Source organism: Sciurus vulgaris (genome assembly GCF_902686455.1).
Source record: "Sciurus vulgaris genome assembly, chromosome: X".
Lineage (NCBI taxonomy): Eukaryota > Metazoa > Chordata > Mammalia > Rodentia > Sciuridae > Sciurus > Sciurus vulgaris.
Window position 1 is genome coordinate 89,074,668 of NC_136471.1, and position 27,807 is coordinate 89,102,474.

At 36.4% G+C, this 27,807-nt stretch overlaps 1 protein-coding gene across 5 annotated transcripts in view; it reads right to left on the reverse strand.

Annotated features, from left to right (window-relative positions):
- Positions 1 to 296: 296 nt before the first annotated feature.
- The window catches only part of KLF8 (KLF transcription factor 8), a gene marked incomplete at its 3' end in the record, with an annotated part of 55,893 nt that continues 28,382 nt past the window's right edge, over positions 297 to 27,807 (reverse strand). For 3 of the 5 annotated variants that reach the window (XM_079124118.1, XM_079124119.1, XM_079124120.1), the window contains 5 exons: positions 27,116 to 27,189; positions 17,133 to 17,697; positions 14,152 to 14,263; positions 13,356 to 13,495; positions 297 to 5,773 (listed from right to left, as the gene is read on the reverse strand). In XM_079124118.1, coding sequence (XP_078980244.1) covers positions 5,592 to 5,773; positions 13,356 to 13,495; positions 14,152 to 14,263; positions 17,133 to 17,697; positions 27,116 to 27,189 — 1,073 coding nt within the window. Of the gene's footprint in view, positions 5,774 to 13,355; positions 13,496 to 14,147; positions 14,264 to 17,132; positions 17,698 to 27,115; positions 27,190 to 27,807 lie in introns of those variants that run through there. The other 2 variants (XM_079124121.1, XM_079124122.1) reach the window with 2 other exon arrangements.

The window sequence follows — 27,807 nt, forward strand, 5'->3', positions numbered from 1 at the left end:
CTGTGACTTCCTGTCAAAAAACAGGGATAAACACCACTAGGGACTCTCTTCATCTTTTTTTTCAGGAATACAATGAAAACAGCACTGCATACAACATAGTCATAAAGTAATGTCCAACAAAGCTACTTGTACTGACCCTAGGAAACATCTATAGAAGGGAAGGAGAGCTTAACAGTTAACAAAATAGTATCTCTTCCCCTGACCCCAGCCCACCATGGAAAGTGAAACCAGTGTTTGAAAAACACAGAAATATCCTGCCACTGATATGAATTTCATCCTTTCCCATCCCATTCCCGCCCCAAACACCCCACCCCACATCCCTCCTACCTTTACTGTTTATAGAATACAGTAAGTGGAGAAAGAGAAAAATGTAATTAGTGAAAATGAACTGACCAAAGACTGAGGGAAAGGCTTTGAGAAACTGCCTTTGTGCTTCTGACAGGGTGACATGTAATATAGTCCAGGCAGAATAAAAAAGGGGGAAAAAATAGCTTTGAAATAATGGAATATACCTATTATATCTATTATGTTTCAATTCTAGAAACAATTGATAATCTTATAGTTAGTAACCAAGAAAATATAGGGACAGTAAGAACAAGAAATAATATTGCTTCTAGTGGTTACTCTTCAATTATCTTTCTTACTGAATCAAATTTAGTTCTTTATCACCTAGAAGATCTTTTCATAGGGTAAATATAGGGTACAATAATTATCATTATAGTAATGCTTATAATACTGAGTTGTTCATTTAGAGATATCTCATCATTTTTGCCAACATCTATTAAGGAGAAGCCTCACAACATTCCTGTGAGGTAGATACTTGGATTCCCATTTTGCAGATGGGTTAACTGAGGCACAGAGGTGATGTCACTTGCCTAAGGTCAACCATGTAAGAGAGTGGGAAAAAATATGGAGAGGCAACTTAGGGTAGCACCTCATTATCAGAGAGCCATATTTAGCTATGAGAAAAGATAGTGTGGTTTCTTTAAGTTGTGCCCACCCAGTTTCTTTTGTGTCCATCTCTCTATAGTACCTCATGTAGGAATTAGCACACTATGAAAGATCATTAAATTCCCTTGGTTTATTCAAGGTTAGGTCAATTCCCAATGGAATTTCTTTTACCAAAGTACATTAGAAAACTTTCTGGGGACAGGAGAGACTCCAGATTCTTAGAACTCTGATCACAGAAATCTCTAATTTCAGAATGTTGCAGACTACTTTGTTTCAAAGAATTGTTGGAATGCTGAAAATGTTACTATTATGTATATAAGCACTGGGTTCTAGTTGATAATGGTGTTTCCCATGGGTGTCTAGGTTAAGAATTCAGATAATGTTATATGTGTATATGCTGAAATTGAACAATTAAGTAAATAGAGGGCATAAGTTGGAAGCCATGTTTTTCACTGTTAGAATGAGAGGCTACAGATAAGTAAGGGAAAAAAGCTGGATTAATTCATGTAATAATGGATTAGGGTTGCAGACATCAATATCAACTTAGAGCTAAACATATAAGGATAATTACATCCAGAAATATTTGTAGATGTGTATATACATAGGATAGTATACACACATATATTTCCTTGCTCTGTCAGCTGAGAAGGCCTCGAAGCAATAATACCCTAGTAGCAGCAAGCATACCTAATGCCCAGATCTGGGTTTCTAATACAATTGAATAGTAAAAGGAACCAGGATTCCTTGATGAAATGGCTGATTACAGGAGTAGACCTAAAAATATGCAAAATGAGACTGGAATATCTTGCAGTGCCAGAAAGTAAGGACATTCTTAAAAAGTGATGGGCATATGTCAAAAGGACTTGGGAGTCAACCCAAAAGACCTCCCAATGGCCAAAGTCAGAACAATTTGAGTTACAAAATAAATAAACTAGCATTGGATTATTATGTAAAAGTATAAGATAAATATCCAAGTCCATGCTGATATAAATAAATGATTGTATAAATAAATAAATGAAGAGACAAATCACCCATGCAAAAGAATTCTAAATAATTTATGTAGATACTTGTTCTAAAGGATGTGGTACATAACTCACCACTCTGTAAGTACGGGCTACACATAGTGACTTCCTTTCAAAGAGTAAAGTACGGAAGGGAGTAAAAAGTATATGGGAGAAACCTGATAAATACAATCTCAGCCAGTTCATCAAGGTTAAGAGTCATGTCATGTAAATATCATGTGATGAAAATAGCACTTCGCCTTTGTGATCTTCCTCTTAAAATGCATTATCCCCATCTCTTCAGGAGAAAAACATCAAATAAATCCCAATTGAAGAACATACTCTTCAAAATTGCCAAGGACACTAAAAATGACCTTGAAGGGTAAATCTGAGAAACTGTCGCAACCAAGAGGAAACCTAAGGAGTTATGATTATTAAATGCAATATGGTATTTTGAATGGGATGCTGAAACAGGAGAATAGTAGTTAAAAATGAAGGAAATCCAAATATAGTATAAACTTCAGTTAATATTAATGTAATTTTTTCATTAATTGTAGCAAATGTACAATACTAATGCAAGATATTAGTAACTGAGGAAATTAGATGTGTAGTATAGGGAACTCTATTTTCACAACTTTTCTATAAATCTGAAAATATTCCAAAATGGAAAATTTATTTTTAAAAAGTTTCTACCTATAACCCACTTCACCTAATTGGTCCAACCAGTTCATATTCCTCATACTTTTCCCTAAATTTTATAATCATAATTATCAAAAGTTATGTTTACCTGCCAATCTTATACAGATGGAGGAATTCCACTGTAACAAATTCCAGGATATTATCCAACTATCAGATAAAGTTATTTCCATGTCCTAGGTAACTGTCACACTAACAGTGCTTAGCTGGTATAAGCACATCAAATTCAATTAAACCCCAAATACTACCCAAGAGAGATACATTTTAGTTCCTTTCCACCTCACTGTCTACTTAGCAAAGTTTTATGAGCTTTTGGTGCAGTAACTCTGTTGTGTAGTGTATTTGAACACATGTACTCTATGAAAATTCCTTTCATGAATCTTGACACATTTCTTAAAGCTTATGTAATTGGAAATATTTTATTCCATTTTTTTGAGAAGAAAGAGCAATGAGAATAGGGTTAAATTTGCTTCTTGAGTAAAGACAATTAACAAAATCTCTCATTACTTTCAGAAAAATTTTAGAATAGTCTCAGGGATGTCAGGGACACCAATATTTGGGATCCTAATTTGATCATCCTATGTTTGATAGACTTTATTTAGAAACAAACCAAATGTCCCAATGCAAATGATCCTGAGGTCTAAAGGGTACAGGTCAGGTCTAAACTCTGGAAAAGGAATCTTAGGATCCAAACTGTGGAGAAAATGAATATGCCCTTGGGCTCTACTGTGAAATACTGTACCAACTACTCAATCATAAGCTTAAATCTATGTATGATGGTAATCTACCCCTGCCAACCTGTTTTACAGCTACATAGACGTCTCCATGAACAGACTGGCTCTAGATATTTCCTAGTGCTTTAGTAATTAATATATAGTTTGGAACTTGCACACTGAAAGTCAGGAAAAAGCCCATATCAAAATAAGAATGATAATAGTAAAAACCTACATGTCATTTTGAAAAATACAAGCAGTCTTAAATTTATGGAGAGTTTATGGTCTAGAAAGACATTGCAAGTTGAAATGAGGTAAATAAAATCTAGATATTATAAAAGTGCTACAATAGAAAAACTGTGAGCCTAATGTTATATGGCAAGGACCACAAGCACATTTTACTTACTATGTCATCAACTATAAATTATTTTGGAGTGGCGTAAAGATTTTTTGAAGTATAACATATAAAATTGGACAAATATTGCAACCAACCACATAAAACTGTCTTTAATTTGGTTTAATAATGTGATCCCTGGGAGAATGAGTGTGCAGGTCTATAAGGCCTCAAGGAAACATCTGGAGAAAAAAATCTGACCCGTATTTGTCTTATCTGTAAAATACGAGGGATGGGTAGGACTGGATAGCTAAAAGGATCCCTTCTTGATGCTAGAAATCTGACTTAGTATGAACAGCCTCAGGAGGTAGTAACCTAAAGTATTCAGGCAGGGACTGGTTGAATATCTGCCAAGGAAAAAGGGTTCAAAATGAAGATAACCTTTAGGAGAGAGGCTGAGACCAATTCAATTGATACAAAGCCCTCTTCCCCTCATTCTGGGAGAGGAAATATGCTATGTGGAGGTAGATTTGAGGTCCAGGGCCAGGAACAGGGGGTTTCATGCCCCAGAGAATATCATGAAACAGTCTGATTGGGCAATCAAATGTGAATTTTGCAACCTGCTGTAATGGGCCAAAAGAAATGGCTTAGGTGGTCATGCAGTCATAAAACGTCAAATTGCTTTTTGTATGTTAGTTTTCACAAAAGCCCCTTATATTCCATTCAAAACACAGGAATGAATGTCAATAATGCCATGAAGTGAACACAATTCCTTTCTTCCAACCCCTCACCTCTGTATAACATGGCCTCAGTGTGATTTCTCATCATGTATTATACTGAATAGTTGCTTTATGTAAACAAAAGAATAAACAGTACAGTGAAGCCCCTCAAGACACTGTCTCAACAGGCTGGCATTTGAATGAGGTTTGTGATTGACAGCACTTTTAATATTCTTTCCAAATTAAAGTCACCTTCTATTTGTTTTCAGGATTGTCCCAGGACTTCTTGTTCCTGTCACTGCCCAACATTTTTTCCTGGAACACTTTTCTCCCTACTGACCTGTCTTTGTGTGCTTTGAATATTTGTCCAAATTTAACCTAACAAAGAATATAACTGTGCCACAAAATCTTGAATTTTAAAGGAGCAGGAGGAAAAAGAGGAAAGGACAAGAAGATCTCTTCATTCCTTTTGATGGACTTAAGAAGCACCAGGACTCTCTGAAAACCAAACTGTAAGAAGAAATTGAATTGGATTTATAAAACTTTTACTTTTGGTATGAGATTCACCTTATTTACTGAGAATGTGCCCTATACTTAGGACCAAAATTCCTGTAAATCTTACCAATCCACTACATTCTTATGCCCCCCCATCTAGGTACTTGAGAAAAGTCATTTTAGGACACCACCAAATGCCTTTAAGTACTGATTAAAAATATATATGTGTGTGTGTATATGTATACACATACACACACATATATATGCATATATATATATGGATATGGATAAAAGTTATAGAAAACAAGAGAAAAAATAGAGGGAAAAGCAGCGTATGTTTGTTCACAGCCTTGAGTTTGATTCCTGTTCTGGTATTGTAGGAAAAATGTCTATTTCAGGGAAGGGGTATTGGGGCAGGGGCAGCCATGGGTGCCGCACTGGAATTCAACCCATGCGGAGGTTGAAAAAACTGAAGTCTGGACAGTGGAGAGGTGAAAGTGGAATATGAAGAGCCCTATGGGAGACCAGCTATTTTTCTCTCCAGTCTCCTCAACCTGGCTCAGTAGGATCCTCCAACCCCATCACAGAGGCAAGTTGAAGTCAAAGAGGAAGATATGGTCTTGACCTCAGCATACACACAGGAAAGAAACCAGTGCAGCTCCTCTACTGTGGCCTATGGAGTTCACATGGTATCATGGCGCCGGCGGTGCAGGGACAGGTGGTCAGAGCGAGAAAAGCTTCTGTTGCAGTCTGTACACCTGAAGGGCTTGATGCCTGTGTGCTTCCGGAAATGGCGGGTGAGCTCATCTGAGCGAGCAAATTTCCAGGAGCAGCCATCCCAGGTGCATTTATAAGGCTTCTCTCCTAAAAAAGAAATGTGCCAAAACAATGGGAATCAGAGAGATGCTTGGTTCCTAGAAAGATAATAAATTTTTTTAACCAAAGATTTAGTCAAAAAGCAAGGCAATCACTTTGAAGGCATGCTCTGGTTCACCTTATTAATTAATTAGACAAATACCTATACTTATTACACACAACATGAGGTTTCAAAATGTGTATAGATTGTGGATTGGCTGATTGCACTACCTCACATACTTTTTTTTTTTTTTTTGTGGTGAGAACCCTTAACATTTACGGCCATCAATTTTCAACAATACAACATATTGTTATTTACAGAAGTTCTAAAACAAGGTCAAGATGGTAGGGTGGAAAAGACATAGACTCTGACTCAAGGAGGCCCTTTTTTGAATCCTGGCTCTACCATACTAACTGTGTGATCTTAAAAAAAATCACTATTCCCTGATTGAATCTGTTATCTCATCCTTAAATGGGAGCAAAAAATTCTTACACTGTTGTTCAGAACTTTTCCTTTTAATATTAGCTAGTAAATAATAAAACTGGGATCCAAACCCAGATCTTTATTGATACTTTACATTCTACTACATGATAGTAACCACATCTCCTTGAATATCTCCCACTGAATAGTCTAAAATAGAGCCATACTCAAGAAGAATGTGTGACTCAGTAGAAACGGTCCTCAGCTAAAGCTACAGACCTTCTTTTATGTAGGATTAGAAATTCAAGTGCATGAAGTAGCATTGGGAGAGGGCTCAGGTAAAACTTCTTGAAATATCTCTATGTTTAGAGTCCTCTGGTTGCATTTAGGTTATATATGTAATATTCTCAGGATAGAAAGCCAAGTGAAAAAAAGAAGTATAAAAACATTAACACAGTATGTCCTCATTATATGTATAGGTCACACACTACATGATAGTATACATTTGTATACTCAGAATAAAGGCAATACCAACACCAATACACTTAAATGTAAGTTATTAGAGAAATTTTTAACACTGAGAATGAGGACTGGTAGGAATAGGATTTTTCCTTTTTAAATACTATCTTTCTGTACTGTGTGAGTGCTTTAAAATCATAATGTATCTTATAAAAACTTTATAATAAAAAAGTGAAAGAGCTATGTGAGCACAAATATATACTCATTGTGGTAAAATCTGGGTCATGTGATAATGGTAATACTTGCTTTCTTCTCAATATGTCTCTCTGTCCTATCTGCTACAATGAGCATGTATTATTTTATAATCGGAAACAAGTGATAATATAGACACATTGTTTTAAAATTCTGTTTTTCAATATTTCTCCTTCTCTTCCATTCATCCTTATAAAATTTCCAGGGTATCTGCCTTTTTGCTACTTTAACTTTTGGTGCCAATCTGGTATGCACATACTGTTTTTCAATTTACTGCTTACCATCCACTAGCCCTCTCAAGTGTTCACTAACTAACTTTATGGTTTTCAGATAATGGACAACAAAATGACATCCATCCTGACTCACAGGTTTGGACTCTACACAGCCAATCATTTTGATGACTGAAGTTGTTCATTACTGATCATTTCAATATTCAGAATTGTATTAGCAAGTAAGAAAAATGAAATAGAGCTAGATGTATTGAGACCAAAAGATGATCAATGTAATGTTATCAAATGAAAAGAAAAAGCTACTGAATGACCACACACACACATACACACACACACAAACACTAGACAAAAGGAAAATATGTGGAAAGCTATACAGAAGTATTAAGAGCAGGAAAGGGAATGAGATTTCAGAGTATGCAGAGTATGTAAATGTGATTTTCACTTTTTGTTCTATATGATTTCGTACATCTCCACAACTCCAAACAGTCTCATTGTTACCTATACATATTTTTGTGATCTCTCAAGAATTTCTCCTGAGAATTCCTATTTTAATTAAATCCAAATGAAGAAAATTTAACTTGTAAAGCAGTGACACCCTGTGGCAACTGGGATCATTGCTAGAACACATATAGTATAGGAATCTTACTATTTCAAAAGTGATTACCTTTTATTATCATTGAACAAGATTCTGTTTGAGCTAACTTCATAGGACACAACCCAAAAACCTCCATCAACTTATTATGTGAATTGATGAACAAAACAACATATAGGGAAAACAAATTCAAAATTATAAAGCTTACATACAATGTGACAAAGATAATGTGATATAAGTTTCAAGGCTAGATATAATAACCTCTGGTCTAGTATTAAGTCACTGAGATGGAAGGGTAGGTTTCATATGAGTGGTGAAGAAGGCAAAAAGCAACCCAATCAGCTGGGTGCAAGCTCTGGTAAGGCAGTGCAATGAATGGTACATAAGGTCAGCCATCCTGGAGCATGAGGCATCTTTACAGAAGTACTATAAGATGATCCCTATTATAAAAGCCAGGTCAAAAATCTTGGATTAAAAAAGAATTTGGGCTTAAGTATAAAAAGCAGTAATATAACATAGGAAGGCAGGCTGTGGGAGCAATCTGCACTGCATACAGGTTATAATCAAGATGCATTGACTATATAGGATTTTAAAACAATAATAAAATAGTCTAAAAATTGGTCTGCTTTTATTATCACCATGCACCAATTTTAAACCATGTCAATGTCATTCCTCTCCACTGAGAGAGAGAGCTCCGACTATCTCCTCCTTCTTGATAAGCCACTTCATGAAGGCAATGGGGTGTATGTTTGGGGTAACACTGAAGATTTTTTTTAAACTTTAGAGAGACTTGGTCAAAGTTGTACATTAAAATTATCTAGCTATGATATGTAATGAATAAGAGGTTACTGACACATAAAGTAAGTGATCAGATTTGTTGAATAAATAGAGAAATCAAGAATGAATGTAAGAAAAAACCTAAGAGGGTGGCAGTGGGACTGAAGAAAAGAATATTAATAATGGCTAAAATTTATCAAGTGTTTACTATATGCCAGATACTATTCTAAGAGTTTTACACTATTACTTTTCCCAGATAAGGAAACAGGTAAAGAGATGAAAAAACTTTTGGCAATTAGTAGTAGACAGAGATGTCAAATATGACACTGTAGTTTCACAATAAATGCTCTTGGCCATTGTATTTACATCCCCCAATGAAAAAGCTATTCACAATAAGCAATAAATAATAGAACTTTAAGAAAAATAACTAAGTATATAGGAGAATATTAAGAATCAATGATAATCCAGGTACAGTGGCACAAACCTGTAAGCCCAGCAGCTTGGGAGGCTGAGGCAGGAGGATTACAAGTTCAAAGCTAGCCTCAGCAATTTAGTCCCTAAGCAATTTAGCAAGACCTTGTCTCTAAATAAAATATTAAAAAGGGCTGGGAATGTGGCTCAGTGTTTAAGTAACCCTGGATTCAATTCTCGGTACAAAAAAAAAAAAAAATCAATGATAAATTTTGAGCCTGGGTGAATGGGTTATACTATGATTTTAAAAAATGGGACTTGAAGGTATGTTTAATGGGACTCGTATCTGTATTTCCTGCTTTGTATGAGAATAAGCTTAGAGAAGATGAGGGCTTCATTGCATGCTAGAAAGGTTTCCGGATGAGTAAGAGCTTCTTGGTTTTCTTCTAAAAGAATTTTTACCAAAAATAGGGATATCACTATCTAGTAGCAATGAACTGAAATCTCTCTCTCTTTTTTTTTTTTTTTTTTTTTTTTTTTTGGAGATTGAATACAGGTGCTCTACTACTGAGCTACATCCACAGTTCTTTTTATTTTTAATTTTGAGACAGGGTCTCACTAAGTTGCTGAGGATGGCCTCGAACTTGTGATCCTTGTGCCTCAGCCTCCCAAGTCACTAGGATTATAGGCATGTACCATTGTGCCCAGCTTTACTTGGTTAACTTTTTAATGGAAAATTGGAGGTATTCAACCCAGGGTAATTTTATTCTCCACTATTGCTTTTTCTATTCTATACTACAGTTTCTCTACATGTAAAATTAATCCTTAGGTCAGTGGTGCTCAGTCTTAACTGAACATGGGTAGTTTTAAAAATTACTGACACTTGGGTCACACCCAAATGTTCTAATTTAACAGATCTGGAGTGTGGCCCAAACATGTAGATTTTAAAGGTCATATTTTCCCCTCTGGAGATTCAGAACTCTAACTAAAGACTGAATTGTAATCTTTGGAGGGCAATGAATCAGGCATTTCTGCAGCTTCCTTAGTCTCAAGGAAACTGTGGAATACTAGCAAAGAGAAAAGGACACCTAGTAAGTTTTCACTCCAAGGAAGTTTTCCCACTTACTAGCCATGTGATGGTTGGCAAACTATGCATCTTTCTACCCGGCACCTCCATCTACCTAGTTGCCCCAGAGAAACTGAGTTATCAGAGTTCCCTCAATCATCAGGTATACCTAATTTTCTGTACCTCCACTGCCGACATCCTAATCAGACTGTCCTAATCCTTAGCTTGGATTGCTACGTTAGCCTCTTAAATGGTCTTCTCCCTTCTACTCTTGCACCTCAATACTTCCCCAACTCACCATCGCACTCAGTATGCTCTGGATGTGCTGAACTTCTGTCGGTTATTTGAACAATGCAAGCTTATTCCCATCTTGCAGAGTTTGTACTCCGTCTAGCTAAGAACACTCTTTCCTCAAGTTTTTGTGTACAGTTGACCCCTTCTCAGGTTGATTACGTTATTCCTCAACTGAAAAATCCTTCCTACCAAGAAATTAAGTAGGGTATTCCTATATTGATAATTGGGAGGGGATACTGCTTAGGGAAGACTTTCTTGAGCAGGAGGCATTTAAACTGAGATATGAAGGGTAAGAAGTGTCATGAGATGAAACTAGTCAGAGGTCACATTCCACAGGGCCTTTTAGGATATTATAAGGAATGTGAATTTCTTTCAGAGTATGATGGGAAATCAGTGGAGTATTTTAAAAGCAGAAGCAATTATATGACTGATTTACATTTAATCTAAATAGAACAAAAACAGATGAAAATCCTCTGACTGCTGTGTGAAGAATGAATTGTATTGAGAAAAGCATTAAGGCAGGAAGACTAGTTAGGGTACTACTACAATAGTCCAGAGAAGGAGATGAATTACCAAATTGCCAACTCATTCTCCAAAATGACTAACCCTATTGTGACTTAAGCAGTTAGGGCAAATTAAATTGCTTCTGAGATGTGCCTTCAAGATTACCCTTGAGATCATATATCCATGGCAAAGACTGCATGTTAATTCCTGGGATCTTCTAGAAGAGAAAATACTAGGACACACTGACATTCAGGCCATAGGGTTCCAGGCAAAATAGTCAGATTGGCTCATCCAGTTCAACCCCTTCATTTTATAGCTGAGGAAACCTTTGATCAAAGAGAAAGGAAGACTTGTATCAGATCACACAGAGACTCAGTTGGAGACGTAGGTTTAGATCTCAGGCATTCTATACCCCATGTTTATTGTTTTTGCCTCAATACCTTCAAGGAGCACAGTTTAAAGGTTTAGAGGGGAATATGTGAACTGAAGTGATCTGATATCTTTTTAAGTGTAGAAGAACAAATTGAAATTGGAAAAGAACATCTGAATTCTACTATCTACACAAATTGATGATATATGTATGCTAAAACCATACCACATTGCCTCTCATATGAATTTATTCAACTGCTTTCTGATCTGCTTTATAGCTTTATTACTTTCTAGAAAATATAGGCCAGAGACCCAAACCCACAGTGATCAATCTTAACATCACACAGAAACAACCAAGTAGCATGTGCCAAAATGTCATGCAATAGAAAGTACACAGCACCCTTTGAAATACTGTTGCCAAAAAATGAACTTAAATCTGATTAATCTTCCTGATATAATTATCAGCTTGTAGGAATTATGGGGGACAAGGAATATTTTAAAATGATAGATGGAACCAAAAATTCAGAACATGGAAAACTGGGTTGGACTAGTGACCTGGGCTCTTCGACAAATAAAACAGAAAAGGAAGAACAATTAAAGAATTGAAAGATAACTAAGAGAAATGTTAACCAAATTCAATTAATGACCTTGTTTAGATGTTGATTTGAATGTTTTAAAAATAGTTATTAGATATTTAGAGAAATTAGATATTAAGGAATTTTATATGCTAATGTTATTGTGCTTATTTTAAGTGTCTGTTAAAAATACATTCTGAAGTATTCATGACTGAAATTGCATGTTTGGAATTCGCTTTGAAATAATATAATGGGAAGTGGGAGAGTCAGTGGGCGTATAGAAGAAACAGAATTGTCCACATAGTAATAAAATTCTTAAAGTTGGACTAAGGGTACATTGAAGTCCAATAAACTATACTGCTTTTTAATGTTGAAAATTTAGATTTAAATACTTAATATCATATATGTAGTCAGTGCAGTTAGTATCTACCTGCTGAAGAAGCAAAGAAAACATTAATAAATAAAAATAGTGTCATAGGAATGTTTCAACAATGCAATCTGAAGATATAGTCACTAGGGCTCCGAGACCTTCTATATGAACTCTAACCCAGCAAATGCAACACAACAGATAATTGTAAGAAAGGAGGGTATCGTCCTTGTTGAAGGTGTCAATTCTCAATTCTGAGCTGGAGGTTGCTGGGAGCAGTCACCAAAGCAAAGTGCACACATTGATTACTGACATGTTGTGTCTGGATTCTAGGCAGTTCTCTTTGAATTGCTGGAGTTATAAAATAAAAATTTTTGAATTAGATGTCAACATTCAAAATCTAAGACATTTTAACTGAACGTAGTGGCACAAGCCTGTAATCCCAGAGGCCTGGGAGGCTGAGGCAAGAGGATCATGAATTCAAAACCAGCCTCAGCAACTTAACGAGGCCCTAGGTAACTCAGTGAGACCTTGTCTCAAAATAAAATACAAAAAACGGCTGGGGATGTGACTCAGTGTGAATCCCTGGATTCACTCCTCAGTACCAGAAACAAAAACAAAACAAAACAAAACTAAGATACTTCAAATAAAAAACCTTGTTTTTCTGCTTTTCTTTCAAACTTAGGAGGTTTTCTAATACTCAGTTGGAGTAGGGTGGCAGCTCTCCTTCAAATGAGGCATGAGTTCAGTTTGACACAATTCTCATCCAGTCTGCTTTAATTATTTACATGCATCTTTCTTAAAATGTAAACAAAGATAAATTATAGGTTAGTGGATGGTGCTGAGCTCCAAAAGCTTTCTTCAGTATCACTAAGCTTAAATTTCTTCTGTGCTTTTCCATGCTCATTAAAACTTTTGGAACCCTAGTTGCAAAGGAGATAATAATGCCTTAGCTGCCTTAATCTTTGCTTCAGTGTTATGGCTTCCCAGTTAGAAAGATCCATGGGTGCTCACCAGTAATGATTACTACTCAGAAGACACAATGTTTCATGTTTTGCTAGGCTGGTTTTATAAATGTTGCCTTACTGCATGAATAAGACATAGGGGTAAAAATCATGAGTTGGGCCTGTGCACACGAGTATAAATGAATTCACCTTTGTTTCAAGACTCCCTTTTCTTCTTAGCTCTCAAAGATTCATGTTCGTGTGCATGTCTGTGGTGTGTGTGTGTAAGTGTGAGTGTGTGTTTTGTGGGTGAATTGGGGGTAGGCAGACCTGTATGGATTCTGCGGTGAGCTTTCAGGTGAGAGCTTTTGGTGTACACTTTGCTGCATCCTGCAAAGTCACATTGGTGAATCCGTCTTCTCTTCAAGTCAAGTGACTCTTCCCCCTGCATTTGGGCCATTGTTGCTGGTCTGAGCAAAGAAAGAGAGATAGGGTCAAAGAATGACTTTTAAAGTGAAAGCTAAAGGCACAGACTTTATTAAAGTGGTTCCACCTCATACCAGTTTTTAATTTGTGCAAATTTCATATTAGCTCAACAAGTGAAGAAGTAATTGGAATAATGCAAGCAATTCTTTCAACTAGGCCATTCTATTCAGGTCCCTGAAAAAGCATGGGAGGTGGTAACATTTCCTCAGGTGGTTGTGTTCCCAAATAGTGCAAACATTTCACTTTGATAAGTGCCATTTTTCATACAACATGGTTGCTAAACACAAGTCAACTACTTCCAATTAGTTTCAACATTAGAAGGTCAGGTTGTTTTAAACTTACAGAGAAAAACAGTACACAGCTGAATTTATGGGGAATTTGGAGATTTTTTTTTTCAAGGGTAAAATTAATGATCTACAATTAGAACATAACTTTACCATAATCTTTATGTGCATGCACATGTGTGCACATGAACTCATATACCTCCTCTGGGAAAGCTGTTTGCCTATATATTGACAAATTTTTACCCCATGTCTGATAATTAAGTCCATCTCTATGCATACACATGCGCGCGCGCGCACACACACACACACACACACACACACACACAAAGACTTGAAGTAAAGACAAAAGTACTCACTCTTGCTGGAGTCCCTGCAGACTCTGTAAGGCTGAGGATCCACTCTCAATTGCACTCTCTTCACTGTCACTTGGAATCTCCAATGGAGACATGGAGGTGGGGTCAACTTTCACTAAAAACAAAGAAAAAGAACAGCATGAGCCAGAATGAATGTATGTACCTCTGCAATCATTTTCAGGATTCCCAGTCTGACCAATATTGAGAAATGTCAGCAAAACAGAGAAATAAACTGGGCATGGTGGCATATGCCTATAATCCCAGTGGCTAGGGAGGCTGAGGCAGAGAGGGACTGTGAGTTCAAAGCCAGCCTCAGCAAAGGCAAGGCCTAAGCAACTCGGTGAGACCCTATTTTTAAATAAAATATAAAAAAGGGCTGGGGATGTGACTCAGTGGTTAAGTGCCCTTTGGTTCAATCCCCAGTAATGCCCGCCCCCCAAAAAAATAGAGAAATAAAGAAAGAGGAGAGCTGAAAAAAGTTTATTTGTGTGGAAAGATGATAATATATATACACATATATAATCTGTAGCATAGCAAAGAACAGAAATGCCTTTAAAACAAGAGTGGTAAGAATTATTCTGGTACCACCAGAATGTGAATTTCTCTAGGATAGGATCTGGGTATGATTCATTTCTCCATTTCCAGATTCCAGAAAAGGGTCTGCTGAAAAGTCAGGTTCAATGTGTTTTTTGAATTGAACTCTCGGAATGGTTCCCTGGATGTCCTAAAATAATTCCTAGGATTATTCTAGTGGTTCCATTATCTCCTTTGGCCTTTGTGCTCCTAAACGAAAATGAATAAGTGAGATAAAACATGTACCTAGCACCCAGTAGATGCTTGACACACATTAGCACTCTTCTTTTCTGCTAATGTTGGGAGAAGTCCTTGAACATTCTTATTTTCAACCCCTGCTGTTTTAAACTCCTAGCAAAGCTCAGTCAGGTTCTCAGCAGACTCCCAGATCCAATGAAAGCCTCAAAATTTACACCCACCTAAGGGTGGGTATAAGGAGAGAGGAAGTATTTGGCTATGCAGGGGTCTTTATACTTTATTAATCACTAAAACATTTTAAACATACATCTTGGTATATGTACATGTCTCTGTCTCTGTATGTATGAGATAAATGTACTGGTGTCTTAAAGGTTTGTTCACATTATGAAACAATGTGACATGAAAGGGTAATAAGATTCTGGTAATTTGTTATTGCCCTCCAATTGTTTTGTGTGCCCCCCTAAGTTTTAAGCATCTCATTTTGGAGGCCACTGAATTAATGTCCTTAAGCTTGGAACTCTATTGTACACCTTTATATTTTAGTTTGTTTATTTAAAGTGGCTCTGATGGACTGATGAATACTTTCAGTGGGGGTGAGGAAGAATTCAAAGCTTCTTCAAACTATCCCGTGATGCTCTCATTGCCTTTTCTTAGAAAATTTTCATGCAGGGAAAGTTTGTTTGTTTCCTTTTTCTGGGCACCTCTCTCTTATACAGAAACTGATATATCTCAAAAACAAGATGATTATGAATATTTATCAATACCACAATTAATCACTATCCTATAATAATATTTTTATCCAGCAAAGCACTACGGAGTCTCAGAAACTTGATGTTTTACATATTGGTTTTTAACCTCTACATTTAGTTAAGGAATGATCACAGGACATTAAATTTCAAAGGAAGAGAATTCCTTGAAAATTCTTTATTATAATGAGCTGAAATCTGGTTCCTAGTAATTTCTATCCACAACTCTTCCCCTTTTACCTTTTTAATCCATGCTAATTATTATCATTTTACAATTGACATGGTTTTAATTCTCTTATCATCCTGATTTCTTTCTTCCGATTATCCTCCCAATTTGTAAATGTCTTTCCTAAGGCACGATGCACAAAACTGATTGTAATACTACAGATGTGGTGAAGGTAAATATCTTGAACCACTTCTGAGGCCATATAATTTTCTTTGATCATTCCTGATTACAAACTAAAATAGATATACCTCCATAGGAGGGGAACAAGGTTGCCGGGGAATAATGGTGAAAGAGACTTAAATTATACCTTTATGAATTCTAAACTTAATTTAAAAATTAAATAAGGAGGGAGATTATAGCATATGATTTCTCTTCTGGACAAATATTTGTTTGTTTGTTCATCAAATTATATGTTGTAAGACTACCATGTAACACTGTTAAGGTCTCTGAAAAAGGCACACACACACACACACACACACACACACACACACACACAAATAGTATTATTCTTGAGGAATTTATAATTCAGATAATTAAAAAGGTAAAAGGGTGATAGATGCCCAATGAAATACAGGAGAGATAGCAATATTTCAAAGATACTATATTTTGTAGGGAAGAGAAAAGGGATGGTATTGAGAGATACAGAAGCTATAAGTTAGCTAAGTATGGTAGAAGTAGAAATTTTGTCCTCAAAAATTTGTTCCCCCACCTTTTTTTTCCAGAGAGTCCTTTAAGTAGCTTAGGGCCTCACAAAGTTGCTGAGGCTGGCCTTGAATGTGCGATCCTCCCGCGTCAGCCTCCCGAGGCACTGGGATTATAGGTGCCCACTACCATACCTGGTTCATTATACATTCTTTTTTTGGGGAGGTGGATACTGGGGATTGAACTCAGGGCCACCCAACCACTGAGACACAACCCAAGACCTATTTTGTATTTTTATTTTGAGACAGGGTCTCACTGAGTTTCTTAGCACCTCACTTTTGCTGCGATTGGTTTTGAACTCATGATCTCCTGCCTCAGCCTCCCAAGCTGCTGGGATTACAGGCATGTGACACCATGCCCCACTCATTACACATTCTTAAGCATTAAAGAAATATTGTAAAAACAGTGTTTATGAAAGACTACCCTTAAAGCACTGTGCAAGAATAATTGGAGGGGGTGAAGAGACGAGATAGAAAGACTCTAAAAGGGAACAGATGGAGGAAGATGAGGCCCAGGAAAATGGAAATGTTGATGCTCACCTGATCCAGCATTTTTGCCATCTCCTCCAATGAGTGGGACTGTAATGGCAGCAGGGCCCCCATCTGTAGGCAAACTGGTATACACCATAGGCAGGGACTGCACCACCACTGGTATGGTTTTCAGTCCACCCATTTTATTTGGCAGACTGACTGAGGGGATGGTGTGAATCACATGCAATATCTGCTGGCCACCAGTCCCCTGAGAGGAGGCCAAGATAGAGCCTGGAGTCAGAATAGTAGGGATGTTTGCTGAAGTGCTCGTTTCAGATGTTGAAGTGGACACCACAAGGCCCTGGGGAGCAGACAGTGGCTTGGGAGGACGTATTGGAGCTTGCAACATGCTAGCAGGCTGGAGAGGAGCCTTGGGTTTGTGAAAGGAGAGGTCAACTGGTTCCACCTGGGGCAGGTTGAAATCATTAGCTAGAAGTTCTTCTGGGGGCTCAATCTTGATATCATTAAATAGGGCTGGGTTCTCCATGGGGCTGGCATCCAGGAGTGGTGGAGATGCCATATTACTTCCGTCTGCTGTCTCAGCGGGATCTCTGATCTGAACAGGACCAGTGACCTAAAATAAATAAATAATCAAATGAAAGATGCTAAACACTGTTAGTATTCTAAAGAGACATGTGAGAAATGAAAGAAAAAAAACTCTATTCTCACTGAAAAAATATAGCTGGGTACAGTGGCACACACCTATAATCCTAGTCTGTCAGGAGGCTGAGGCAGGAGGATTACAAATTTCAGGCCAGCCTCAGCAACACTAGTGAGGCTCTGTCTCAAAATAAATAATAAAAGGGCTGGGGATGTAGCTTAGTAGCAGAGTGCCCCTAGGTTCAATTCCCAGGAAAACAAAATGCATGTGCGCACAAACACACACACACACACACACACATACACACATGCACACATAGCACATAGTGTTGGGGGAAATGAGGTACAAATACACGAAAGAGCAAAAAGTTTACTAAGCTTTAGTAAAACCTGGTACTATATCAGATAATTGATAGAAATCATTTCATTTAATCTTCACAATAATCCTGCAATATTAATTAAAGTCGACACTTTCTGTGCACATACTATAAGCATTGTGCCAAGTCCAGTGACAGCATTCATAAAGAAGGTACAGCTAAGAAGTTCATATTAACAACATAATATAATGATAGAATAATGTAAGTATCTTACAAGTCATACCATAAAACAGTGATGTGACACATAAACAAGTTGTTTTGGAAAAAGAAAAGGGAATGATTCATTTTATCTAGACAGGGAAAGTTTCATGGAGGAAGTGACATTTTAGATGAGTCTTAGACAATAGGATTTCTCTAGGCAGGGGAAAGAAAGATGCTTCTGTCTGCAGAGATATAACAGTATACAATATATTTAATGAATAACAATGCAGTTTAGTTAGTTGTATTATATGAAAAATTGAATTGCAAAACTTCTAAATTGTTTAATATTTTAAAAATACAAATGCATATAATTGGGTATATATCTAAAGGAAATATATATATATATATCAGAGAGACATGTGCACTGCAGCACTATTCACAATAGCCCAGAAATGGAAACAACCTAAGTGTCCATCATCAACTGATGAATGAATAAAGAAAAAGCTGTACATATAGCAATGGGACACTATTCACCCATAAAAGAAATGAAATCCTGTCATTTGCAACAAAATGGATGGAATGGGAGATTATAAGCCAGGCACAGAGAGACAAGTATTGCATGATTTCATTCATATATGAAATGTATTTTCACAGAAGTTCAGAGCAGAATGGTGACTACTAGAGGTGGGGGATAGTGGTGGGGGAGAGATGGGAAAGATTAAACAAGATACATTAAATGTTTAATATACATTTAATAGGAACAAGAGACTCTGGGCTACTATTGCAAAGTATGGTGTGCACTAAAGCATTTCAAAAAGCTGGAAGAAAGGATAGCAACTCAATTCACAATAGTTAGATTGTGGAACCAACCTCGATGCCCTTCAATAGATGAATGGATAAAGAAACTGTGGTATATATACACAGTGGAATATTATTCAGCCATAAAGAGAAATGAAATTACAGCATTGTAGGTAAATGAATGGAGTTGGAGAATATCATGCTAAGCGAGATAAGTCAATCCCCAAAACCAAAGGCCGAATGTCTTCTCTGATAAGTGGATGATGATACATAATGGGGGGTGGGGGGAAAGGGAAGAATGGAGGAACATTGGATTGTGTAGAGTGAAATGAGGGGTAGGGGGAAGGAAAGATAGTGGAATGAGACAAACATCATTACCTTATATACATGTATGATTACACAAATGGTGTGATTCTACTTCATGTACAACCAGAGAAATGAAAAGGTGTACTCTGTTTGTGTACAATGAATCAAAAAAAGAAAAAAAAGTTTCCCAACTAATCAATAATAAATATTTGAGGAGATATATATGTTTAACCTGATTTAAACATAATATATACATGTGTTGAAACATTATATGGTACCCCATTATTAAGTAAAATTTTATGTTCTTATGTCAGTAAAGATGTATTTTTAAAAAATTAATAAATCACCATTGTATATGTAACACATAAAATAATGTAGAGCTCCAACCTAACTAAAAACTTTATAAGAATTCTATAAATTGAAACATCAAAATATACTGTGAACTATGTATTCCATTGCCAAGCAACACTCTGGATCTTGAAGATGGCCTTGGATTGTTGCCACTTTAGCCAATAAACACAACAAGTCTCTGTGATATTAATAGTTTTAAATTATGAGAGAGTTTCAAGAATGCATCCTTTATATAAAATAGAACCATCATTTGGTTTTACATATTTGGAAGATGAGGGAAGGTTGAGCTCAAGGAAAGGTTGAATGATGGAAGGTAATTGTTTGGAAGAGTGGAGCGATATGGCAGAACTATTTCTGTGAGATTTAACTAGCTCCTCAATGAAGGTAGAGTTAGAGAAAAGAAAGACTGGATTCAAAAGGACCAGAAAAGAAGCAAGTAGAAACATCTTAGTGAGATATTTATGAGACATTTAGAGAAATTTGAATATTGACCAGATATTGGATTATTATTAAATATAATGTGTGATAATGATATTATGTTCATAAATAATTTTAAAATTTAGGTGAGATCATAATGACCTTAATTCAGAGAAGGGTGAAGGGTCTGGGGAGGTAATGTTCTCTTACTCTAACTTTATTCCCAGAGCATGCTGGGAATGAGTAAAGGGCTTCCAAAAGCATCCATGCTTTATCTTCAGAATTTAACCAGAGTGTTGCCTATTTTTACCCTTTGTTAAACTGAGACACTATTGAGTTCTTAATTTAAAACCCCCAACTCAACTCAGGCCTTGTTTGTAATCCAAATCCTTGTTTCAATCTACTCATCCAGGACACGATTTCTGTGATTCTTCCTACTGTTTCACATACTTCTAATATAATCCATCTTTAATGATCTGGGGAAGGGGGAGGTAGTAGAATCCTGTAGGCAGTGGTATTTGTGGGGTGTGGGGAGAAGGGAGAGGCAAATGTCAAGAATGGCTTTGCTGAACACAAAAACCCCAGTATGCTGAATCCTCCAAACCAATTTAAGTTCTTATTTTTCCTACATTTCCCATTTGTCTTATTCCATTCCCAGATAAAAGGGAATGAATCCAAGGAATGTCTAAAAATGAATAGTAATGGTATCTGGTTCCATAGTCTATCATAGCTATCAATGACATTAAGAAATAGAGTTAAAAAAGAAAGCATAAGTGGTTAGGTATAATATTATTTTCTATAAGAATGAGTATTGAGCCAGGAACGGTGGTGCATGCCTGTAATTCCACTGGCTCAGGAGGCTGAGGCAGGAGGATCATGAGTTCAAAGCCAGCCTTAGCAATGGCAAGGTGCTAAGCAACTCAGTGAGACCCTATCTCGAAATAAAATACAAAATAGGGCTGGGGATGTGGCTCAGTGGTTGAGTGCCCCTGAGTTCAATCCCTGGTACCAAAAAAATGTGTATTGTGGGTGCAGGTATATAAATAGACACAATCTGATTATAACATCAAGGAAAGATTAGCCAAATTTTTAGGGACTTTCTGGATTTTATTTTATGAGGCTGAAACTCTTTAAATATATAAAGCAAAGACTATCTTGGTAACTTTTCTCTCTTTTGCCAAACAAAGACCATTTCCAAGATGCTGAGTGGTGCCTACAATAATGGTATTAGTTCAAGGCCTGGTACTTAGCTGGTACTTGACCCACAGTTATTCATTTTGCTGAAAACATATTATTCAGGAATATCCAAAATGGAAACTGACTGATGAAAGTATAGAAACTGAAGAACAAATAGATTATTCTTATTGCCTTGATGAGATACTATTATCCTGCTCCAAAAAGTCATCCTGAATTGCCCTCTATAAACTAAGTCTGACTTGTGGTCTTTCAGACCAAAACCCAGTCTACAATAGGACTTCAATCATTCCTCTCTTGCCATCATCATATGACTTTGATAGAAATGTTAGAAGGCTAGTCGTTTGGGTTTCAGCATTTTAATAGTAAAATTCCTCAAAGCATATCATCACATTTTTCCTTCTGTACATATCACTTTCAAGTGTGCCTGTTATATCCAAGTGAATCTTGCAAGTATTTTCTGTGTTTCAATACTGTCTTCTCCAAGTAATCTTCCTCAACAAAACAACTGCTTTTGAAAGCACCTCTCAAAGGTTGTTCTTCCTGCTCCTTGATTTGTAGCTTAAAAACAAGTTTTCAATATTTATATAGTTGCATACTGAAAAGTTTTTGTGTGCACCAGGATTCTCTTTTCAATATGATCAAAATGATTTTCACAGGATCCTAATTACACTGATTTATTCTATATTATCATTATAACCAACCCTATTGTTAAAAAGAACACTATCTGTTTTATCTTCTCTTTCTACATAGTGCATTATACTTAAAGACGCTGAAGAAGACATCATGTAAAGAATAGGTACATTTTCATCCCTAGAACTTTGGTGACTTTAAGAATTCTCACTAAGCCAGGCACAGTGGTGCACATCTGAAATCCCAGTGGCTCAGGAGGCTGAGGCAGAAGGATCAAGAATTCAAAGCCAGCCTCAGCAAAATCGAGGCACTAAGCAATTCAGTGAGACTCTGTCTCTAGATAAAATACAATATAGGGCTAAAGATGTGGCTCAATGGTCGAGTGCTCCTGAGTTCAATTCCCGGTAACCCCCCCAACAAAAAAATTCTCACTAAGATGACTCAGGTTGGCTCCCCATTCCACTCTTTAATGAATATAATCAGCACAACTTTGAAAGTTCATCCAAGGATTGATTTACAACTCTGCTATCAGATTTTTGACTCTAAGTCACCTTCTTTCATCTTCAATGTTGTTATAGTTTGGATATAGATTGTTCCCCAAAGGCTCATGTGTTGAAGACTTGATCCCCAATATTCAGAGGTGGAAGTTTTGGGAAGTGATTGAATCATGAGGACTCAATTCATCAGTGGATTAATCCATGGATGAATTTTTGATCTGAAAGGACTATTGGGAAGTTGTAGAAACTGTCGGAAGTGGAAGCTAGTTGGAAGATGTAGGTCATTGGGAGTGTACCCTTGGGACCTATATCTTGTCCTGGGACCCTGCTTCTCTCTGCTTCCTGGATGCCATGGGGGTAAAGAGCTTTTCTCTGCTATGCCCTCCTGCCATGATGTTTCTGCCTTGCTACAGGCCTAAAAGCAATGGAGCCATTGCTGTAGCCAAGCAATGGCATAAAATTTCTGAAGCCATGACACCAAATAAAACGTTCCTCCTTTAAAACGAAAAAAGAAACTTGGGAGCAAATTAATAGAAGCTTTAATTTACACAGACAGTATTTATCCTCAAATTCCCAGAATCCTAATCCAGTTTTCTTTAAGCCAATCTGAGTTGGAAATTTAAAAAAATTCTTTATTGATATATTACCAGAGATAATGGAGAAAGGCACTTAGGAATCCCCAATTCTAGAAAGAAATCCAGAGAAAAGGTGGTCAATTTCACAAATATTTAAGCTCTTCAGTATTTGATGAAGATAGCTAAGAAAAGCTGTAGGTAATGGTCAGAAAAATCAACTATTAAAAACAAAGTTCCCACCTTTCATTTATTTGAAACAGCCCTGACATGGATCATTAAAGTGGGAAGGCAAGACTAGAAAGAAAATGAAAGAACAAAATACTTCAGACAGCACAGTAGGTGGAAAGGAGAGTAAGGAGCGTTGTCATGGTAACAAGATAAAGCCCAAGCTCCTCCCTAACAGAAAGATGAATGCTGTTTTTGTACACAGGTCTCTCCTAGCTTTGCTCTGGGTGTAGACTAATCATTTTCATGCCTGGGTGCACATGTGTGGGTATACACACATATATTGTGCACATTCATTGTTTAGGTCAAAAATCAGTTTAACCCTCTGAAACTGCAATCTTTCTACAATAAGGGCATCATGCATGTTAGTATTAGAGAAAAGAGGTGGATGGAGATGGATATTATTAGAAAGCTAGACTTAACTAAACCAAGAGGAATCCTGAATCTTATATCACCACCATCTCAACAGCATCAGGAAATAAAGCACTGTAGGACAAAAAAATTCATCAATTTTTATAAACTAATGATAACTAGGCAATCTTAAGGGAATAAGATAGTAGCAGCCACATCTAGGAAAAATTAGATCAGAAATGTACATATGTATGTATATACATATACATGTATATATTTACATGTATGCATATATTTGTTCATTGGGTATTTACTTAGTATTTCACATAAAATATGGAAATATTACTAAATAGCATAAAACTATAGAAAATGAAAAATAAAACAATTTTTCTTTCTCAAAGCATCTAAGATTATTTTGGGGTGATATATAGATAAAGCAATTTCATTCTAATAAAAATGTGACATACTGTAGTAGGTTGAATGCTGAACCCTACAAAAGATTTTTCCACATTCTCATCTCCAGAAACCTTTAATATTACCTTATTTGGAAAAGCTTTCTTTGTAGATATAATTAGGGATCTTGAGGCCTTCATCCTGGATTATCTGGGGGGAGTCATCTAAATTCCATGACTAGTATATAAAAGAAGCACATAGATGAGTGACAGAGACAAAAGGAGAAGGTGATGTAAAGACACAAGCAAACATTGCAGTGATGGGGCCACAATTCAAGAAATGCCCTATCTATGAGAAACTGGAAGAAACAAAGAACAGAGTCTCCCCTAGCAACTTCTGATAGACTACAACACTGATAACACCTTGACTTTGGACTTCTGGCCTCTGAGATAGTGAGGATTTCTGTTGTTTTTAAGTTTGTGGTAATTTGCTACAGCAGTTCTAGAAAACTAATACCTCATGTCAATCGTATAATTCTCTAGATTGCTCAGGACAAAACTAATATTGGTCTTTATTTATGCATGCATTTATTTATTTGACAAGTTAGCCAATTCTTAATAGTAAAGAATATTGATGGCAAGAGATAATGATAAAAATGTTGAAGGTGGTAAATTAATAGTTGAAAAATATCACTAGTAAGATATTTATATGAATTGGTTGACAATAGAGAACATGTAACTAGCAGAGCTACACTGAAGTACAAAAAAGTTAGCATTCCAGAGGTGCAAGTACACTAGAGATGTATAAGAGTTAGGGTTGTCAATTAAAGTTTTATAGAAAATATAAAAATGGAATTTGAGCCCTAAGGAAGTGGTAGGGGCTGATAAATTAAGCTGACTGAGGCAGAGTCACAGCAGAAAAAAATCAGTGTGAGAAAGTTGGCACTGAGAATCTTTTAGAAATGTATGACTTAATTAGATCTTATTATGGAAAACGTGTTCATTTTCTTAGGTGTAATAGTATTCATATAGTTATGTAGGAGAATGTCATTATTTGTAGGTGATGCATGCTGGATTATTTGGGGGCAAAGTTTATTGATGCAGCTTACTTTCAAAAGTAAACAAATGTGAGAGAGAGGAAGAGAGAGGGAGGAAGGAAGTGGGGAGAGAGAAAAAGGAGGGAGTGAGAGCAGGGAGAGAGAGACAAAGCAAAAATATGCTCCAAAATGTTAACAACAATAGAAGGGTATGACACAACAATAACCCTAAAGCTGTTCATACATTTCAATCAAGAAATCCAACTTCTAGGAAATAATTAGAAACTAGAAATAAAGAGCAGGTGACAACCAAGTGCTCATTTGTATGGTATGGTGATATAGGAATTCAGAGAAGAGAGCCCCATGTATGTTCTGAGCAAGGCATTCAACCACAGATCATAATTTGTGACATAAGCAAATCATAATGAACCAAAACAGGAGGCATTTATCCACTGGGATGATGCCAGCATTGTATGGTTATAGAGTGCCATAAAATATGGCTGGTGTTCTGTGGTCATGTACTGCAGGCATCTTAGATTTACTAAAAGTAAATGTCAGAATACAAACAAAGTGCTTCAATCACTTACTATCTAGAATTTTTTATACACTGAAACAATTTTAAAGTGACTTCAAATTCTGGAACTTTACTTAAATAATACACGGAAAAATATTTCTGGAATCATAGTTAAGCATACTGAGATTGTAAAATAAAGTAGCTATGCATGCTTGACAACATTTATACAGTGGATTTTTATATAACACTACTAAAACTCACCTTCCTCTTGATGGTAACTATCACTAAACTCCAGTAGCTAGCAGATGTTTTGTAATAATTAGCAAGTTTTTATGCGCTAATAGTTTCTAAATGGCAACAGCTACAAGTAAAGTAAATAAGACATTAAATTGAGTTTAATATCACTAAAACACTACAAAGGAGTCACATCAATATACTCATGTAACTTAAATTCAATTATACAACATAGGCCAAACATTTAATAATAAAAAATGAAAAATATGACTCCTAAAACCAAAAGCAATCCAAATATTTTATCTGGGAATGAGAAAAAAAACCAGATAAGTACTGTATACACAAAATTGCATACTCAAATTTAAAGGCAACTTTCAAAGATAATTTTGACTGCATTTGGGTTTCACTTATGCAGTGACTTAAAATTCAAACCTGAGCAAGATGAGAGTTCAATATCTAGCACAGAGTGCTTGGTCTATAAAAATAATCTGTTTTAAATCCTTGTTCAAATTGTTCAAGGCCAGTTTTCTTTTCTGTAAAATTGGAACACTGAGAGTTTTGATGGTTAATTTTATGTTCCAACTTAGCTGGTACAAGATATTTGGTCAAATATTAGTCTAGATGGTTCTGTGATTGACTGATTGATGGACTGATTGTTTGGTTTTGATGAGACTAAGATTTAAATCACTGGTTTTGAGTAAAGCACATTAACCTTCATAATGTGGATAGACTCAAATCAGTTGAAGCTGCCAGCAGTCCACTTTTGGACTCAAACTGCAAATCTTTCTGTATCTCCAATCTGCTGCCCTATCCCATCACATTCTGGACTTGCTATACCTCTGTAATCAAGTGAGCCAATTTCTTTAAATCTCTCTCTATATATATACTTACTAGTTATCTATCTATCTATCTATCTATCTATCTATCTATCTATCTGTCTAGCTATCTATCTATCTGTATAGATAGATAGACATTTTGTTGTCTGTTTCCCTGGAGAACCCTGACTAATACACTATTCAACAGGATTATTATGGAGATTAAATGAGAGAATGTATTTAATCTTCATAATACTTGAAATATGTGATAGTACTAGATAAATGGTTTCTATGGTCTACCAAAGGTCTAATATTTTTCCTATAGCCTTGATCCCAGAGGTTGTTTCTTTTAGGTCAGATCTACTCTCCAGTTGAAACTGAACCCCAGGCATTCTGATACTTCCTGGAAATCTACCTTCCTTCTTCCTGTCTCAGACCCCAAACATGTTTTTAGAAGGAAAAATGAGCTTCAGCTCTGCAATGATTACTGGAACTCAACACTCTTATGGCTCAATATTAGTACCTGATAACTGACCTGTTTGAATACCTGCATTGAGCCACCTTCTGAATTAAGCTGGACTTCCAAGTTGTTTATGAGTTGATCCATATCTGGAAAAAATACAAGGGAAAGAAAACTTTTAGAACAAGATCTAACCCACTCTGTGCATAGTGTGCCACTAATTCTTGGTTACATCTATGTGTGTTCTGAGAACACACTTTTTCAGGACTTAATAGATACTGAGGGAGAAGCCATTAAAACATTTAGATTTATTGCACTCATCAGGATAGCCCTGATGTGTCCCCAGCATATTAGAGGCCCACTTCCTCCAAATTATGCATACAGGTAATCTGTTTCTTCCAACCTCTTCAGCTGTCCAACTTTAAAGGAGTATCAGCGTAACTACATATTTTCCAAAATCTTCTCCTCCTGATTTTTATTCTCCCAAGTTCTAAGCTCCTGTATGGACATTGACCCAACTAAACATATCTGCACATTGGGATCAAATTTCTCCAAAGAAGTATTTTATCTGTCTATCTCTCTTAAATCTATAAGCAAGGTGGTAGTCTTCTCTTTCTTCTTTAGATATCTGTTCCTTTTATGAAATGAGTCAGTAGCCTCATTCAGCTGCCTTGAAACATCACAATTTTTCCTAAATCACCTATCAATTTCTCCAACTAAATTTTCTTTGATCCATGTACAGTCCAATCTCCCTAGAGAGAAATACA